Source organism: Cryptotermes secundus, unplaced genomic scaffold, assembly GCF_002891405.2.
Source record: "Cryptotermes secundus unplaced genomic scaffold, Csec_1.0 scaffold52, whole genome shotgun sequence".
Lineage (NCBI taxonomy): Eukaryota > Metazoa > Arthropoda > Insecta > Blattodea > Kalotermitidae > Cryptotermes > Cryptotermes secundus.
Genome location: NW_019733835.1, coordinates 118,032 through 137,730, shown reverse-complemented (window position 1 = coordinate 137,730; position 19,699 = coordinate 118,032). Strand labels below are relative to the sequence as shown.

Sequence of the window (19,699 nt, the reverse complement as noted above, 5' to 3'; positions counted from 1 at the left end):
ACATGTAATTAAAATTTTCTCAGTCTTATCAAAATCAGACTTATTTCTTCTTAAGTATAATGTCTCTAAACTTGGTAAATTTCTCTGGTGATAGCGGTTTTGTTAAAATGCCTGCCACCTGAGTTTCAGTGTTACAATATTTGATTGAGTACAGTTTCTCTTTCAATTGTTCACTTATGTAATGATACCTAACGTCTATGTGCTTACTCCTAAGCATCACTTGTCCAGATTCTATTAGCTTGATTGCACTCTGTCGACACACAGTTCAGCTTCCACCCTTTTTCCTGTCAACTCCTCTATCAACGTCTTTAGATATTTCAGTTCTTTACAGCACTCAGCTGCTGCAATATATTCGGCCTCAGTGGTTGATAATGCAACAATACTCTGTTTCCTAGAGCACCATGATATTGGGCCCCCTGACATCATAATTACATATCCCGTTACACTCTTCCTATCCTGTACATCCCTTGCATAATCAGCATCACTAAATGCTTCCAGTTTCACAGTTTCGGAGTCAGATGAGGTATATTTTATTCCTGAATCTCATGTACCTTTCACATGCCTAAGGGTCCTTTTCACATTCTGAACAGCTATTTTGTCAGGATTTTCTAAGGTTTGACTTTCCACATTTATGGCGAATGCCATACTGGGTCTGGTTTCAGAAGTCATATATAGGAGGCTTCCTACAGCTTCTCTGTAAGGAAATCTTATGTCATTTTCGCCTTCATCATTTATATATCAAAATTTTTACACTTGCTCACACTTTCTGGTATCCCTTGGCATATCTCTTGTAGTTTCCTAAGATTCGCATAACTTATGTGACCTAGCTTTCTATGCCACTCTACACTTATATCTTACCATAGCTTCATTCCTAGTGCTAAAGTTAATTACAAACAATCCATTTTCATCCTTTTTTCCTTCGATTACAACATTTTTGTCCTTGAGTATCTGGACTTTCTCTTTTGTAAACAACACTTCTCCACCATTTTCTGTAATACAGTGCACTGACAGCAGGTTTTTGCTGAGTTCTGGAACATATGAAACGTTTCTCAAACTACACTCTTTAAGTTCTAAATTGTCTAATCCTTTGCAGTCATACTTTGATTTCTCTTTGCTACCTTTATACATTGAATATACTGCTTAGTATGTATCAAATCAGTCTTCACATTTGTCATATGACATGTGCTACCACTATCCACTATATATATTTTGTCATTTTTACTTGCATCACTCACATGGGTTTCTACTGCTTCAGCTAGAAAATTGACCTTGCTTCTTTTATTCCTATCTTTAATATAACTGTCCTTTTCAGCGTGGTTCGTTTTCTTACATATTGTACATTGTTTTCTCATATCATCGTCCTTATTTCTAAAGTAACAGTCCTTTTCAGAGTGATTATTCCTTTTACAGATAGAGTAATTTCTCTTACCTTTGTTGGGGCGGTTGATCTTGGCATGACCTATTTGATTACAATTGAAACACTTAAAAGAGGTTTTACTTTTGGTTTTAGTTACTGTCCTAAAATCTTTAGTCGTCATCTTGCACTTCACTTCTTCGAACATCAATCTGGCCACCAGGTTGTCAAGGGTTCTGTCCACAGTCATCGTTGAGTCCCAAGCAGTGCTGAAGTGTTTGTAGTCTTCTGGTAGAATCGTTGTTATTTTTGTCATGATCATGTTTTCATCAACGTTTTGGTTCAGTTGACGAAGCTTGAAGGCAATGTTCTATACATGACTTATATTCGTCATCATATCCTTAGTTTTGTCATACTTGAAGTTGCAGAAGTCTTGTAGCAGAAGGCGCTTCTGTTGAGGGGTGTCTCGTGATAAAATTTCTTCAAGGTGTCGTATATTTCTTTTGCGGTTGTGCATGTCACAATGTGTGTCTTCACGTGTTTCTCTATCGTTCTCACTATGTAGTATTGGCACTTTGTATCTCACATCTTTTTTTCCTTATATTTTCTTCGCCTCTTCCTTGGTCACTTAACAGGTCGCTGCCATCAAAGATGTTTATCAGTTCTTTTGCACGCATCAGAATCTTGATTTCAAAATCCCACAGTGGAAATGAGTCGGCGTCCTTCAGTTTTGGCAGATGCGTTATCTCTTATGTCTCTGCGGTTGCCATTTTTCGTTGTTTTTTTTCCCTGTCTTCTCCTTTTTTCTCTTTCTTTCCTTCCTTCTTCTTCTTCTTCTTTTTTTTTAGCAAATCTCGGTCCATAACCTGTTGAATTTCTTTGTGTCGCGCTTACATATCACTTAACAGCCATATTGGAAGAAAAGAACTTTTATTATAATACAAAACAAAAACAAATGAATATAGATCACTATGACCAACTTGAAAAATTTTACATTACTAGATTCTCAACAGGTATTGCTGATGAGGGTGATTTATGAAGTACACCGCTCAGATGGCCTCTGATGTCAAGATATGGACTTACCAAGACTCATGACGATCGATTCAGGGACTCAAGTTTTATTTGGGTTATTGCCTCAGCAGTTTGAGAGGTTGTAGTATTGGTACTTGTAATGGGAATGATTTCTTAAGTACGCCGCTCAGATGACCTGAGATGGCATGTTGAACATGCCAAATCTCATGACGATCTGTTCAGGTGTTCAAGTATTATTAAGGGCATTACCTTAATAATTTGATAGTACAGAGTGTTGAAATTACTCATGAGAGGGATTTGTGATGTACGCCGCTGAAACGGACTCAGTTGGAATGATATACATACCAAGTTCTATGATGATTTGTTCAGGTATTTAACTATCATCACGGTTATCGCCGCAACAATTTGAGAGGCTGTAGTGTTTGTATTACTGATCGAAGGGATTTAAGAAATATGCAATTGAGATGGCTTCATGTGGCATAATACATGTATACAGGGTTTGTCCGGAAAGTAATGCAACTTGTTTTTTCCCGCTTCACAACGCTTCCAAGCTCAGTCTGCTCTGAGCTCTGGGAGCGTCAGGATCGCTGTTTCCGTGAACCTCCTGTTAGTGCCTCTGTCACGACGCGCAATGGAGAAAACTATCGAACAAAGTTACGCGATCAAATTCTGTGCTAAACTGAACAAAAGGCTCATCGACACCCACCAAATGATTCAGGAAGCCTACGGGAACTCTGCTTTCTCCTATTCTCAAGTCTCCAGGTGGTTGAAGTTGTTTAAAAATGGCCGGGAAGAGGTGGAGGATGACCCCCGCTCTGGACGGCCGTCAACCAGTAAAACTGACAAAAATAGGTCTCGTGTTCGTGATCTTTTAAATACCGATCATCGAATGAGTGTTTGGATGATAGCAGAGACTCTCAGTATTCCGAAAACCACTGTGCACGACATCGTTACCGACAATTTGCACATGCGGAAAGTGTGTGCAAGTTGGTCCCCGAATTGTTGACTGACGACCACAAGAACAGCCGAGTGACGATCGCGAGTGAATTTTGGAACGTGTGCAAAACAAACCTGATTTTTTGGACAATGTCATTACAGACAACGAAATATAGACCTTCGAGTACGACCCGGAGACGAAGCGCTAAAGTTCCGAATGGCACACCTCGGAGTCCCCTCGTCCCAAGAAGGCAAGAATGAGCAAATCGAAAGCGAAAACCATGCTCATTGTCTTCTTCGATGCCAAGGGTGTGGTCCACAAAGCATTCGTACCACAAGGGCAGACAGTCAACGCTATCTACCACGTGGAAGTGCTCGACAGATTAAGAAAAAAGATCTTCCTCACTCGAAAGGAGATCGCCGCTACCTGGCAGCTGCACCACGACAACGCTCCCAGCCACACCGCTCAGTGCGTTGGGAGTTTCTGGCCAAGCACAGCTTGGCAACGTTTTCCCAGCCCTCCTACAGTCCTGACCTGGCTCCGGCAGACTTCTTTTTGTTCCCGAGGATCAAGACCGCCCTGAAAGGAACCCGTTTTGGAACCATTGATGCGATCCAAACCGCCGTGACAAAGGCTCTAAACAAGCTAAACAAGGTCCCTGTCGGCGCCTTCCAGGATGCGTACCGTGCATGGAGAAGTCGCTAGCAAAAGTGTGTGGATGCCCAAGGGGAGTACTTTGAAGAATTTTAAACGTTTGTAACGATATCTTGAATAAATTATTTACCAACTTAATTGCATTACTTTCCGGACAAACCTTGTATGTATGTGTACCACATTTCATGAAGATCAGTATAGGCGTTCAAGCAGTATTAAGGTTTTACCTCAGAAATTTTGAGATACTGTAATGTCGGAATTACTGATAGGAGGAATGTTTTAATTACGCCGTTGAGATGGCATGTGACATATTACCCCAAAACTTTAATCCGTATGTCATGATAGAGTGAAAATATGAGTAATAAACACTTTTTAAGAGTTTTAGTAGATACTACTGGTTTCAAGTTTCTTATCATGTAGCAAGCTGTATTTAAATTCTTTATGACCTCATCTATGTGCCTATCCCAGGTTATCTCATTTTGGATATTTAAGCCAAGAAATTTTATGTGATTCATACTTGTTAAAATAGCTCCTATGTCTCCCATATCTCTTGTCACCTTATTTTTTGTAGTGAAATTTATGTAATATGCTTATGTTGTATTAAGTGACATTAAGTTTTTTTTTAACCAATCATCCATTACCCTATATACCTCATTTATTATATATATAAATTTTATTGGATTTGTTTGCGCAATCAAAAAACTTGCATCATCTGCAAATAGAATGGGAGTACCTTTCGTCTCCAAAATCTTGGGAAGGTCATTTATATATATTATAAACAATAGTGGTCCCAGTATCGATCCTTGTGGGATACCACTGGTTACTTCAGCCCATCGAGAATTTACTTTACTACTATTTGTCCCATTAAATATAGTAGTTCTTTGTGTTTTATTTGATAGATAAGACTTATATAGGTCATATTGATTTCCTTTTATTCCATAAAACTTTAATTTGTTCAACAATACTTCATGGCTGACACAGTCAAATGCCTTTTGTAGGTCACAAAAGATTCCACAGACCTGCATCTTTTCAGCCATTTCATTTTTCACTGGTTCAGCCATTCAGAAGTTAATATGAGGGATACACATACAGACAGCAAGATGATTTCATAAGTTTATTTTTAATTTTTCAAAATAAGGAATGTAGGGTAAAAAATTAATAAGTAATGAACATCTCTTACATATATCTAAAGCAGTATTGCATAAGTGAAGGGTTGCAGAATTAAGAGAATGCTTCATACAGATCCAGTCAATGGCATCATGACTTCTTCAGAGTTTTAAACTGATAAAGAAGATTTAGTGAGAGTATCTTATGACACAGTAGTCTGTATATGAGAAATGAGTTTTACCAAAAAGAATACTATCAAATAATACCAAAGAATGAGCCAAAATATTGCATTGTAATGGTGAATTGAGAGTATTATTTGCAAAGGCAAATGAGAATGTTTATTATAAATGATCACAGTATACTGTGACACAAACTTTACTGCAATAACTTATAACCTGTTCCATGACATATTCAATTCTGCAAAAAGTTGCAAGCAAAATGATTCAAAATATGTATACTAAAGCTCTGTGTAGAGTGTAATTTGGTATAAGTTGTTATCTTAATTTATGTTTCAAATTTGAATTTGAATTCTAATTTATTTACGTTCCATAAATCCAAGTGCAGGTTGACACAATAGGATATGGAACAAGTCAAGTAAAATGCATAATATCTGTACAACAATAGTTTTGCATGAAAAGTTAATGAGGTTATAATACATCATTAATATTACCGTGCTAAATGGATACATACAATGGAGTCTGCAAATCTGTTTCAAGCCTGTATATTACTGAAGATCTTCCTTATTTATTGTCATTGTATTGTGAAATACATAGATCTACAGTTTCACTGTAAGTTCAACAGAAATAAAAGGAAATGCTTTAGTGTATAAAGATGTATTCATTGACATTCTTTTTACATTGATGTTATTTATGAAGGATAACTGTGATTCATTAGGTCTGCTCAGAAAAGTAACCAGAATAAGGGAAAAATTTACTAGAATGTGATTTTCAGTTGAGTAGAAGTCACGATAGTTCAGTCGGTATATTGATGGTCTACAGGCTGGACAGCCCAGGTTCAATTCCCATCATATTTTTATTACAGTTAGCCTTATGAGTCTAGGACAACTAATTTTTAATTGCAAGTCATCATCATGAACATTTTTACACATAACCTACATTTGGGCCTCTTTAGCTACAAGGATCTGTTTCAGAATTGATTTTTCCACTCCCTGGATATTATTCATATTGTACCTTTGCCATTTATAAATAATCAATTTTGATATATTGATATTTCTCTATTACTAATCATTTGTTAACGTCTCACTGTAAAAACAAAATGTTTTATTCCTGCATTGAGGATTCAAGCAAATTACCAAAATATCAGTAATCGCCTGTTGATTCACTGCTGTGAAAATTTTTATCTCGTACTCTTTGAGTTATTTAACATTAATTAAATTCATGTTTTTTAAATGCCACACACCAACATATTTGTATTTGAATTGAAATTCCAGGTTAATCTTCAGCATTTCTTTACATCTCATCTCTTTCCCTGCTTTTGCAGTATTAACTTCTTCCTGTGCAGGACTGGTAAAGGGGCCAAGAATTGTAACAGTCCTGAAGATGGTGTGTGGTATTTGTTATTGCACTGTGTTTTGTTCTGTAAATGTGTTATATTTCTAGATATCTTTAGACTGTGATGAGTTGTTCCTTAATTTGATTAGCATCTACAGTCTGTGGAACCTGTTTTTTATGTCTGTCTGTTATGTTTTCGTGGGTTACATACATTTCTATCAGTAGATTGTAGTTTATAAAATGATTAAACTGGACACATGATTGAGCTAATGCTCCTTCTCTTTACAAATTAAACTACCTTTTAAGTTCTATTCTTATAGTAGCCATAACAAACTCAAAAACATTCTTTGTATAAATGAATTCATGTAATTGCTTTATCTGACTCATCCTCTTCGAGAATCCCTTAGACACACACACACACACACACACACACTTTTGATATCTGTGCCCATTTGCAATCTTCCAGTTTACACAAAATGAACTCATATGTGTGGGTCATTCAGCTTCAAACCAACGAACGTTTCACTCAGTTCCCACAGTTTTTTTGCTGTAGCAGGATCCTTGGCTCCATGTGACAGAAAGTATTCCTGCAAGAAAAACAGAAAGTTAAGTGCATGTCAATAAAGTAGCAACTACAATACGCTGATTTAGACTAATGAGTTGTTTCCCTGAGGTAGTAAGTTGGATCTCTCATAAGAGACATTGCAATTGTAGGGAGTGGTGACCCTGTCTTGTGTGAGCTCCAGGTCCCACTGGCCTGGTGGTTAGCACGTGATAAGGGCTTCTTTCCAGGGTTACAGCTGCCTGAGTGAAGGAAATCCTGGATAAAAACCCTGGTTCTCCAAGACAGGGGGTTTTGCAACCAGCTGCTAACCTGCTGAAGTAATTAAAAACAAGAAGTTCTGCTAAGAACTGATTGCCTACTTCTCTGGCACTGTAAGGACTCTGATATAATTTGAAAGAAAACTTCAGTGTGCATGCATAATGAAGTCAATAAAACAATACAATTTGGGAGGATGTAGTGTTAGGGTGAAGGCACACCAAAGAAACTGGCAACCACAATTTCTGAGAATTGTCATCAGCCTGATTTGAACACATGTTACTGATTGAAGCAGTGCAAATTGAGAAAACTGCATTGCCATTTCCTCTATATGCACTGCTTGATTCAGTAACATGTGTTCAACTCAGGCTGATAACAATTCTCAGAAATATTGGTTGCTTTGCAGTTGCCAGTTTCCTTCGTGTGCCCTCACCCATAGTATTACTTATGGGTGTGATTTATGAAGTACACCACTGACATGGTCTTAGCTGGCATGGCATACAGTAAGAACCTGATTTGTTCAGGCATTTAAGTATAATTATGGTTATTACCGCAATAGTTTGAGATGTTGTAATGTTTTGTATTATTGATCAAGGGAAGTTGAGAAGTATGACATTCAGATGGCTTCATGTGGCATGATATACATATCAAATTTCATAAAGGCTGGCTCAACCATTCAGAAGTTAATAGGCGGGATGCACATACAGACACAGACATGGTGATAGCAAGTTGACCTAAGAAGCCTACTTTTTTTTTTCCAAAATAAGGAAAGTAGGCTAAAAATAAAGAAGTTCTGGGAGGAAATAGTTAGAGTCAGGGTTACTTTATGAGGCTCAGGACCAGATAATTTCTTTTCAATTGAACCCTTGCAGTCATAGTCCTTATGTTGCATCCTCACTGATGAGAGGATGGGGCTGTAGCTTACAATTGCTTCTGGCCCTCGCTGTTGCAGTCATTCTCAGATCCGAGCCCCGCGGGATACGTGACCACATTTTACTTTCTCAAATTCGAGACTCCCCCAAACCTGGAGGGCCAGGTCCCCGTATTTATATCCCCCAGAAACAGGTGGCCCAGTTATACCCCCAGACACCGGGTTCCCTTTTCATTGCCTCCTTCAACTTGCAGGGATACAGCGGAAGTATTTGACCCCACCTCCACACGGGAGCCTCTTGCTTACATTCCTTTGGCTTCATAATGAATATATGATACGACACCGACTGCAATAAAAAATGCCGCAATGAGCAGTTCTTCTATTGTTGCATGCGTATTTGTTGCTTCAAGGAACGTGTTTTCCAGGCATTTGACTAACAATGGGAACGGTTTTCAGGCAGGGGGCAAGGAGACACAGACAGCAAGGTGATGTAATCCCATTTTCTTGTTTTTGGAATAAGGAAAGTAGACTAAAAATGATTATGATTTATACCACAAATACAGGTATATTGTGGAGAAGTTAATGTTAAGAATGTTATTTATTTAATTAGACTTCAAACTGATATGTGTACAATACAAATATAAATACACAAATGCATTAAGAAGAATTTTAATAATTACCTGTACATTATTAGTAGCAACTGCAGTGTCTACAAACTAACGAACCAACCAGCTACCTAACTAACTCCTCTGAACCGAATCCTTCTTGAGAAACCAACACACTACTAACTTTACTTACTTAATTACTCATGGAGCTGAGCCCTTCTGGAGGAGCCGCCAATTCTGCAGCTACTCAAGAATTTCCCAGCATTTTATGGAACCTGAAGGTTCATTACCGTGTTCACGAGAGCCCTCCACTATTCCCTATCCTGAGCAAGATCAATCCAAACAATACCATCCCAGCCTATCTCTGTAAGATCCATTTTAATATTGTCCACCCACCTACGCCTTGGTCTTCCAAGTGGTCTCTTTCCTTCTGGATTTCCCACCAATATCCTATATGCATTCCTTGTCTCCTCCTTTCGTTCTATATGCCCTGCACGCCTCATCCTCCTTGACTTGATTATTCTAATTATATTTGGAGAAGAGTACAAGTTATGAAGCTCCTCATTATGCAGTTTTCTCCAACCTCCTGTCACTTCATCTCTCTTCGGTCTAAATACTCTCCTCAACACCCTGTTCTCAAACACCCTCAGTCTATGTTCCTCCCTTAATGTCAGAGACCAAGTTTCACACCCATACAGAACCACGGGCAAAATTATAATTTTGTATATTCCAATTTTTATGTTTTTGAACAGCAGATGAGAAGACAAAAGGTTCTGGACTGAATGGTAGCATGCAGTACACGAATTCAATCTTCTCTAAACTTCCTCCTGAGTCAGGTTTCGATCTGTTATCATTGTTCCCAAATATCTGAATTGTGCCACATTTTCAAAACATCTGTTTCTTATCTTTATATCATGATTTTGCCCTGCATTTTGGTGATGGGACAGCAACATATACTTACTTTTCTCAGTGTTTACTTCTAGACCAACCTCTTCACTTGCGTCAATTAAAGTTTGTGTTTTTTTCTTTATGGTATCTACATTGTCACCCAGTAGATTCACATCATCGGCATAGGCCAACAGCTGATGAGTCCCATTTAATTTCAGTCCCACCTGTTTTCCCTGAACCTTCCTAATTGCATATTCTAAAGCAAAGTTGAAGAGGAGTGGCAATAAAGCATCTCCTTGTTTTAGACAATTCTGGATAGGAAATTTATCAGACAAATGTTTACCTACACAGACTTTACTATACATTTCATTTAAACACATTTTAATCAACCTAACTAGTTTCATGGGTATCCCAAACTCTATCAGAATATTGTACAATACTTCCCTCCTAACTGAATCATAGGCTTTTTTGAAGTCTACAGATAGCTGATATACTGTTTCATTGTACTCCCATTCTTTTTCTCCACTATCTGATGACTGCAAAAGATCTGTTTCTTCAAAACCTGCACTGATGATCCCAAATAATTTCATATATGTATGGACTTAACCTTGAGAGAAGAATATTGGATAAAATGTTGTATGAAGTTGATAGCAGTGATATCCCACGATAATGACTACAGTTAGTTTTATCACCCTTCTTGTGAACTGGTACAATAATAGACTCTTTCCACTGATCAGGCAATTTTTCCTTATGCCAAATAGAAGTAATTAGATTGTGGATATTAGAATGTAATATTTCACTTCCTGCTTCAATAAGTTTTGCCAGAATTTGATCACTACCTGACGATATTTTTCAATTTTGCAACAGCACTTTCACCCTCAAAAGGGCTAGGTTTAGATACTAATGGCTCAGCTGTATGGGTTTTTGTTTGCCTAACATCACTGACCCTATGTACATTCAATAACTGAGAGAAGTAGTTCCTCTGCCTATTCAAAATGTTGTGGGAATCTGCAAGCTGCTCTTTACCCTATACCTCATTTAATTTCTTGAGATTGAACCTCTCCATATGAACTCTGTGCCTTGTTTGTTTGCTCACTGCCAGTCTTTCCCTAGCCTTTGCCACCACCAGGTAGTGGTCAGTATCACAATCTGCTGCCCTGAATGATCAGGCATCAAGTATACTTGAATTCCGTCTCCTATCTATCAAAATATGATCTGTTTGATTGTGTATCTTCCCACCAGGCGATGTCCAAGTAAATTTATGGATGTTAGAATGTGGGAATATTGTACTTTTGACAGTAAGATTTTTTGATGTGGCAAAGTTTACTACTCTAACTCCATTATTGTTACTAATTTCATGCAAACTGTCATTCCCAATCATTGGTTTGAAAATGTCTTCCCTCCCTGCTTTGGCATTGAAATCTCCTAACAAAAGTTTCAAAGGTTACGTCAGGAATTTATCAAATACATGTTCTAGTTCTTCATAGTATCTATCCTTTATGTCATTAATTTATATTCTGTTGGGACATGAACATTCAAAACAATGATATCACACTAGTGAACACACTACTAACACTAATACAAAATAATAAGAAGAAGAATAACTCTTTCAATATGTATAGAGATATGAATTTAACTGATGCTACTTTTGACCCAGCACAGCCAGAGCTCGAGGTGAGCCTGCTGGTCCAAGCATTAACCTTTAACGTTAGAAGTTCCCCATTTGGGCCAGTGATGAGTATGGTCGTCACGGCCAAAGTACCCCGATTTGGCCAGTTGGGCATTTAAACTCTGCTAGTGGGAATAGCGCACGCACGCCACTAGTAGAAGTGCATGCACAGTCCTAAATATTTATTTCTTATGCAATAATTACCAGACAGACTTGAGTAAAACCCTAATAGAGGAATTAAAATGATACATAAGTGAAGAACAATAAAAATGAGTATACGTATGAGTTATAACGAAACTCATCCACAAGCCAAGTACTTTTATTGCAGATTCTGCAGATTACTGTGTTAAAAATATGTAGTATAAAATTCGATGTACATACCTTCTTTTATTCTTATTTGCTTGTATATAGGCTTATATATATATCTGTTATATATAGGCTGAAATGAAACTACAGTATTCGATTTCACTATGAACGCACAGAAAACAGATCACACTCTGTATCTCAGCCATGATGCCACTGTCTGTTCACGACCATAGAAAGGGCAATAATCTCTTGCAGCTACAACAGAAGGTCTTAGCACTGAAGCCATGCTTTCATTCTTCTGTCCTTTAGTCAAAAGATTCGAAAATCTTAAGAGTATATATAACAAAAACGTGAAACTTTCCAGCAGAAGACCAAATTATTTTATTGCTTCCATCTGTTTTATGACACCAGGGACTGCTAAAATATGTCAATTGTTATAAGCAGGACTGATTTTATAATGCAGAACAACTCTGTGAAGAAATTGGAAACCATTTTTACAGTATGCATCAAAATTAGAAGGAAAAAATTGAAAATAGTGTATACATCTTTGTACAAAAATTTGCAAATCTTGTGTTATAATATATGACACTATGTTCTTTGCTGATACGAACAAAGTCAGTTCCATCAATTTATCACAAAAATTGTGTTTGATACAGCATTTTTAAACACAATGCTTAAAATTGTTTAAGCACCCTAACAGGAACATACATTTTAAAAGCAGAGCAGCAACAGGCATTTAAATGCGCACCAGCAGTGGGCATTTAAATAAACTCAGGCCAGCTCAAGCTTACCACCATTTCAAAAGTCTGGCATTTAAAGGTTAATGTTACCACAATAGTGTTGTCAGCTAGCAGCCTTTTTGCAGACCAACATTTAAAAATGTGATTCACCAGGCTTTTAGATGGATTGATCCATACTTGTGAATGTGCCGCATTGTGCTCCTCTATAATTTGCTTCTCATTGTTTTTACTTCTAAAAGTTTGTCAGTAAGTCTGTAATCTGCTTTCACATTCAAGTTTAGTAGTATCAGCATGCATGCTCCTGAAGCTGCTAGAGTGAAAACTAAGCATCTAAGTGGACCCCCAAATATTCAAACACGCTTGTATGTTTAGCCAGGCAAGAGAGCTGTATGGCAGGCAGGTCATATCATGCTGTATTATCATAAGAGAATACAAACCTTGCAGTCAATGAAATATTTTCCTGATATGCCTTCCACATCTTCAGACACAGAAAGGTAGATTGTTGTCTGGGCACCTTCTGCTGGAGACTGACCAGATAATAACACATTTTATTATAAATATGAAAATATAGCAATTAACATGTTATTGTAGTAAGGTATATATTTTTTTTGGATTACTGGCTTAGTGGAAGGAAGAGGGAACACACATAACATGAATGATATTAATACATCTATAAAACAGTATCTGTCCCTACTGTTTTATAGATTTTTATTTCCATATATGACACCACTAAAATCTTCCATTTCTAGTCATTAGGTTTCTCCAATTGGAGCTTAATGTGTGACTTTGGCTTTTGGGAATATGACGCATACAATGTCAAGGGTTTTCCAGCGTTTCAGCAAACCTTGCAGTTGCCATCTTCAGGGTCAGTGGCTTTGGGTTGCACTATGTTCTGTATCTTTGTTAATGAAACCACTGAGTAAATAACAGATTATGAAATAGTTTAAATGGAAGGACCAAGAAACAAACTACATGTATATTATGAGCATATGTCTTCACCATAAATATTGCATGAAATGACAGTCTGAAACTTTCATTTATCAAGAGGGAGATATCTACTTCACTTTTGACCAAACACATGAGAAATGCAGTTTTACTGATGTGAATATCTGAAACTGTAGGTAGTATTGTGTACAATTTATAGAACTATAGGAGATGTGGGAACATCCCACATACTAACACGCAGTTTTGCCGGTCTAACAGACAGCACTCAACTCCTAGTCAATATCACATTGCTGCCAACGCTCGTATTTATACAGCACTTGCTGTCCAGCCCACCTTTACATCATAGCGCGTGCTAGCCAATCAGCACTCACAATCGCAGCTGCAAGTTTAAGCTCCGCCCAGCAAGCATGGTATAAAAGGCGGAGCCCAAAGCTTGCAATAATAAGTGATCACATTAACTTCAGAACGATCAGTCATCAGAGTCAGCAGCTCTTCGCTGCTCCAAAGACAGCTGCCACAACTCTCCAACAACCACGCTCTATGACCAGGCAGCTAACGTAGTTGCCGCAACTCTCCAGCAACCACGCTCTGCTACCACACAGCTAACGTAGCTGCTGGAACTCTCCATCCCACACCGTAGGCAGCTGTTCCTACCGGCGCATGCCACACCACATCACTTGCCAGACAAACCAGCTGAACGACCGTAAAGACTTGGTCTACTACAAAGGAGCAAATTCTGCCAGTGCACTCATGGCAGAACAAACTGCCCTTTTCAGGGCCAGCCAACTTTTGAACATCGACATTCCACATAGCTTCGCAGCTATTCTGTACATTCAATTTATACAATTTAATATATACAATTGTTACAGTTTTACGTGGTTGTCTTTTAGAACATCAACAATCCCACAATTATATATTTAAATTTGGTTGAAATTTACCCCCTTCTGTCTTAATTTAAAATGTCACTTTTCAGTACAGTGAAAGACCACACACACATTCCATGACATTGATTTGTTGACCATATAGTTTTGGTAGTTTTAATCCTTAAATTGGCAGCTATGCAGTATTATAGGGAGTAAAATTTATGTCACATAAAACAGATTCCTGGACCAAATATATGATAATTTTGTATACACTTTAAGATAATATTCTGTATAATTTAAGTATTTCCTCTGCCTAAGAGTAATTGCAGAACTCACCTTAAAGAAGCCTTTGATTAGAATTTTTAATGGAAGATTTAGTGGAAATGGAACATTCCTCCATATTCCAGAATCAATCATACCAGGATGCAGGCAGTTCACAGTTACTCCTGCAGTGAAAAAGCAAACAGTAAATATCAGTTGGTTTTAGGTCCTGGGAAATTTCTGGGGATGGGAAAGAGCGGTAGTACTAGACCACTTATAATTGCATATGGTAACTTGTTTCATTATATCCTTCAATATTTGAGTTCTGATATTTTGATTTATCATTTCTTGCAGCACCAGATGCTCTGACTGGTAATATTTGGATTGTAGGTGTGTTACTCGTCAGTTTGACGAGCTCTATATGCTATGGGTGCTAAAGCCCCTGTACAGGATTTGTGGAGTTATTTAATAACAATAAACAATAAACAATAAACAATTACTGTTTGCATGCAAGCTTTTATAAACAATAATTAATATTTAAGATATAAACAAATTATTATCTCTATTAGGATTTACTAATTGCTTCAGTACAGTTTATTAATTGCTGAAAGTATTTTCATAAATATGTTGATTTATAGTTGTCCATTCAGTTATCTTTCTCTGATGATTTTCTAGGCCATTTCCATGTAAAATTAAACTCTGAAATGTGTTAAAAATGTGAAGAAGAGAAAAGAATTACAAACACAAAAATGTGTCTTCCGAAGTATGTTACAGGATAATCAAATAAACTGTTCATTTTTAAGGATCTGACATAAGGTATTCAGAAATATGTGCTCTATTGTAAATTATAGTTCATGAACATCAGTGAAAGAGAATTAAAATATGTATCTTTACTTGGCCCTTCTGAAAAATATAAGATGACTGTTCAAATTAAAACATTTTCAGTATGCGCCTCATGAATTTGTTTAGAAGAAACTTATTTTTAAACCTTGAGTGGCAGAAATGAATCAGGTCAAAAGGAAGTTTTTTATACCTTGATGTACTGCAAAAATATCAGCAAATAGTATGTAATGAAACACATTGTGTGCTCATGAGAACCTTAAATTTTTAATTAATGACAGCTCTAAAAAGATGTTGTGAATGAACATTTTCTAAATCATAAGTCATGGAATAAAAAATGGAAGCCTTTCCATTTAGCTACTTGACATACCAAGGAAGGGATGAAGTTAATATGTAACATTAACTAAGAATGTCTAGAAAATATGCTCACATGAAATATCCTGTCAAATTCTGTAGATAATAATATAAAGAACAAAAATATGCAGGTTTATAACTATATTTGAATAGGAGAAGCTGAATCTTTGAAACCTAAGATGGAATGATTAAAAATGAATATGATTTGGAAATTAAACTTAGAAAAGTCACACAGTTTATTTTTTCCAAGACAGGAAAGAATGATGAAACTCTATACAGATTCTTTCTTTCAAATCACTTTTGCCTTGTGGCATATATGTAGGGGTAACTCCAGTTAAATCCAAATGAACTTAAAGTACAGTAATGATTCATGAAACTTCATGATTTAAATTATCTTATAACTTCCTTAGGTGATTCCAATGGAAGTCATTCTTACAATTGTTTGAACGAATGCCAAGTAAAATATAAACACCATCATTGAAGGACTTTCGCCTTGGGGTTCAAGCCTGACATCATGTGGCTGAAATTGTGTCTCCCCATTTATAACAATGAATTTAAAAACTGAATATAGTAATAAAGGTCTAAGTTTTAAAACACAATATAAGAAATGGATCCTAATATAGACATAATAATGATTTACATGTATCAATATAAAGTTTTATCTGATTCACTTAACTGGATTCAAATTAAAGCTTTGTTAATTTGTATTTAAGAAGTAAATAGCATAACACTTTCTACACAATCATTTTTTTATTGTAACATAGTGTTTAAAACTTTTGGAAAAATTGATATTTATATTCTATAAAGAGTGAGTTAGTTGTGACCAATATTTATCACTTAACATTGTAACTCTCTTTAACCATGTGAATAATATGTATTATATTAGCTTCTCAATGTTTCAAGTACCTCTGAAACAAAATAATCAGAATTTGGGAAAATAGTTCTCACCACTGCCTTCAAGTCTCCTGGCCAGCTCTTGTGCAAATACAATGTTGGCATACTTGGATACATAGTACAGATAAGCAGGAAAGCCATCTACAGGATTGAGGTTATTTAGGTTTAGATAGGCAAGACGGTACAGCTCTGAGCCCACTATGACAATACGGCTTGGTGCAGACCGCTTCAGCAAACCTAAACATAAAATTGCAAGGTATAATATAATGCACAGAGCATGTCTAATGCATGCTAATAGAATGGGGGCATACAGCTTATTAATATCAGACATGCCAGTGAGAACATAATGCTCATATCATTTAGGGTTTTTGCTAATGCACATAAGTTAGAATGACAATATACCAGTTGGTACTGTAGATCTTAATACTACAGAAACCTATCACTGAATGCATACTGAATGAAATAAATGAAATTCCTTTAGGTGTAACCCAGTTGTGAAATCACAATGAAAGCTATCTAGTGGTTTGGCAGAGGAAACATATGGATTTACTGCAGTCATCTGTGTAACATATGAGTATTTTAAGTACATATTTCATGCAGAGAATGCATATAAATTTTGTAGAGCTATATCTAAATAAGAACACACATGTTCTCCAGATATCCTTTCAAAGTAACTTGCCAGTAGTTTTTTGCACCTGCTTTGTTGAGCTTTCCATGCTTCGGTTTTCTTTCACTATTGGCTCTTCAAGAAGATGGATGTCATTCATCTTGAAAACATGGTTCATACGACAGAGTGCTTATAGCAAATCTTGAGAGAATGTGAAAAGCACATGTGGTAGCTGAGAGGACAGATAACAATGACCAGCTATAGCAGGAAATGATATGCAGCTGACTGTAGGTTTGAATTTGTTGCTGTTAAGATTACTTTGTATGGTAGGCTACTTTCCAAGTAAACAAACATGAATGCTCAATTAGAATACAAGGTTAGCAGTGGGCTGTTAGAGTAGTACAGTATAAGTTTGCTATAGCAGATGTCATAAACAAAGGACTTTGTACTCTCCAAACAACTTGTGACTTCAGTCAGCTTTCAAAAATATTTTGATGTGAATGTCCTGAAATGACTGGCCATATGAAATGCTTAAAGACGTGTCAAATTTTTCAGGCTATATAAGAAAAAATCCTGAGGTTATAATGAAATTTGGTACCACTTTAAATCTGATTTTCTATGTTAACGATAAAAGTTGCTATGTGACAGTACTTGAGAATGGATAGGTTACATCTTTCGGAAAATAGGATGAATAAAAGTATAGGCTCTGACCTGCAGTAATGTTCTGATGTTATTAATGATAGTCATTTATGAAGTTCATGAAGCTTTTCATACATACCTTAGGGAAGACATTGTAAATGTGAATTAAATAATTAAACAAATGAAAAACACAACATGAGATTTTGATGGAAAGTTTCTAGGGTCCTTAGAACATGAATTTGTTATTGCTGTTTATTATCAACCTACAACTGTGTAATCATGAGTCAAATGCAACCAACTGAAGATTTGGTTTGATGTGCATCTTAACACCTTCAAAACACCAGTCAGCAGTCTATGATACTGTATTCAAATTAAATATTAAACATTCATAATGTGTATGTATTAAAAGTTTTCAAGGGCATACAATCCCATTTACCACTTCTACACTACATGTTTCGGCAGTATGCTGCCATCTTCAGGTGTGTCGATCCATCAACTATTTCACTGCTTGCCTTCATATTGTAACGTGTTGGGTTACTGTAGACGCCGTTCGGATTGTTAATTGGTTTATTTAACAACCTACAAATCTCGGCTACAATTAATTATAACAAAGTTGCGGGGTTTCACACTTTATAACCCTATTCGCAATAATCTGTTCACACTTGTCAGTAGTCTACATGTTTCACAGTACGGGAGCTATACAAGTGTCACTGTGTTACACACTCCCAATTAATTCTCAGTTATCACAAACTGTCACTGATTATAGCACACTAACTGTCTCCGGAGACGGCCACACGTTAACTAACTCCGGCGGCTGTGCAGTTCCCTTATATAGCTGCAGTGCTTGTCTGTTGCATAATGAGTGCCTTGTCACAGTAGGAATCAGTGCCACGTTGCCGTGTTTGCATATAGCCTAGCAACGCTGTTACCTCACGCCGTCTTACGTCACCGTGTGTTGCATGTTCCGTCACCGTGGGGAGAGTGACGGGGTGATGACTCACCTATTACCATAGTAACGAGAGCGCTACGTTACCGCCACGTGCCGCTGGGGAGGTAGGGGTCCTCTGTTGCGCAACATGTCACACTGCTCCCTCCTTAAGGCTGTTCATCCCGAATAGCCTAACGGTGCTTCCTCATTCCTTTTCTTTGGAGGCTGTTCTTGCAGCATTTTCTTTGTGTCCTGCTACTGTTTCTCTTCTCCAACCGCTACATCTTCCCCCTTTTTATGGTTGCTTGTCTCGAGCAGCTCCATGATAAGGCGCTAGCCGGTCGAGGTGTACTACCAACAGCCTCGACCTAGGGTTCCTCTGAATACAGTATACCACATCGTTTATCCGGGTCACTACTTTGTAAGGACCCTCCCAAGATGCTTGTATTTTCGGCGATTTCCCTTTCTTCCGCATTGGGCGATAGAGCCAAACTCTGTCGCCTTTGTCGTAACCTGCAGAGTTGGCCAGTTTATCGTACTGGGTTTTCATTCGGTCGCTGGCGAGCTTCAGGTGCCATCGGGCATAATCGTAGATGTCGTGCAGATGATCCACCAAGTCTGCTGCATTATCGGTTGTGGGTAGTTCTTTGTCTGGGGGTACCCCAAACAGCAGGTCGCAAGGTAGTCGTAGTCACACTATGTCCATTTACAAATAATACTAAATTTGTATACATCCTTATATAATAATAATGTTTATATATTTAAAACTTGTTAAAACCTATTATCTCATACGTCATATTTTAAATTCGCGTGTATTATTGATCATCCACATGGGGGTTCTTCTTCTTATGTTTCTAATGTTGTGTGTATATAT

At 37.2% G+C, this 19,699-nt stretch overlaps 1 protein-coding gene across 3 annotated transcripts in view; it reads right to left on the bottom strand.

Moving 5' to 3' along the window:
* Positions 1-5,901: 5,901 nt before the first annotated feature.
* LOC111868183 (retinol dehydrogenase 14) overlaps positions 5,902-19,699 on the bottom strand; it is a 33,864-nt gene continuing 20,066 nt past the window's right edge. For all 3 annotated transcript variants that reach the window (XM_023858613.1, XM_023858614.2, XM_033752949.1), the window contains 4 exons: positions 16,706-16,888; positions 14,639-14,748; positions 12,932-13,021; positions 5,902-7,182 (listed from right to left, as the gene is read on the bottom strand). In XM_023858613.1, coding sequence (XP_023714381.1) covers positions 7,078-7,182; positions 12,932-13,021; positions 14,639-14,748; positions 16,706-16,888 — 488 coding nt within the window. In that variant the 3' untranslated portion in view covers positions 5,902-7,077. The remainder of the gene's footprint in view (positions 7,183-12,931; positions 13,022-14,638; positions 14,749-16,705; positions 16,889-19,699) is intronic.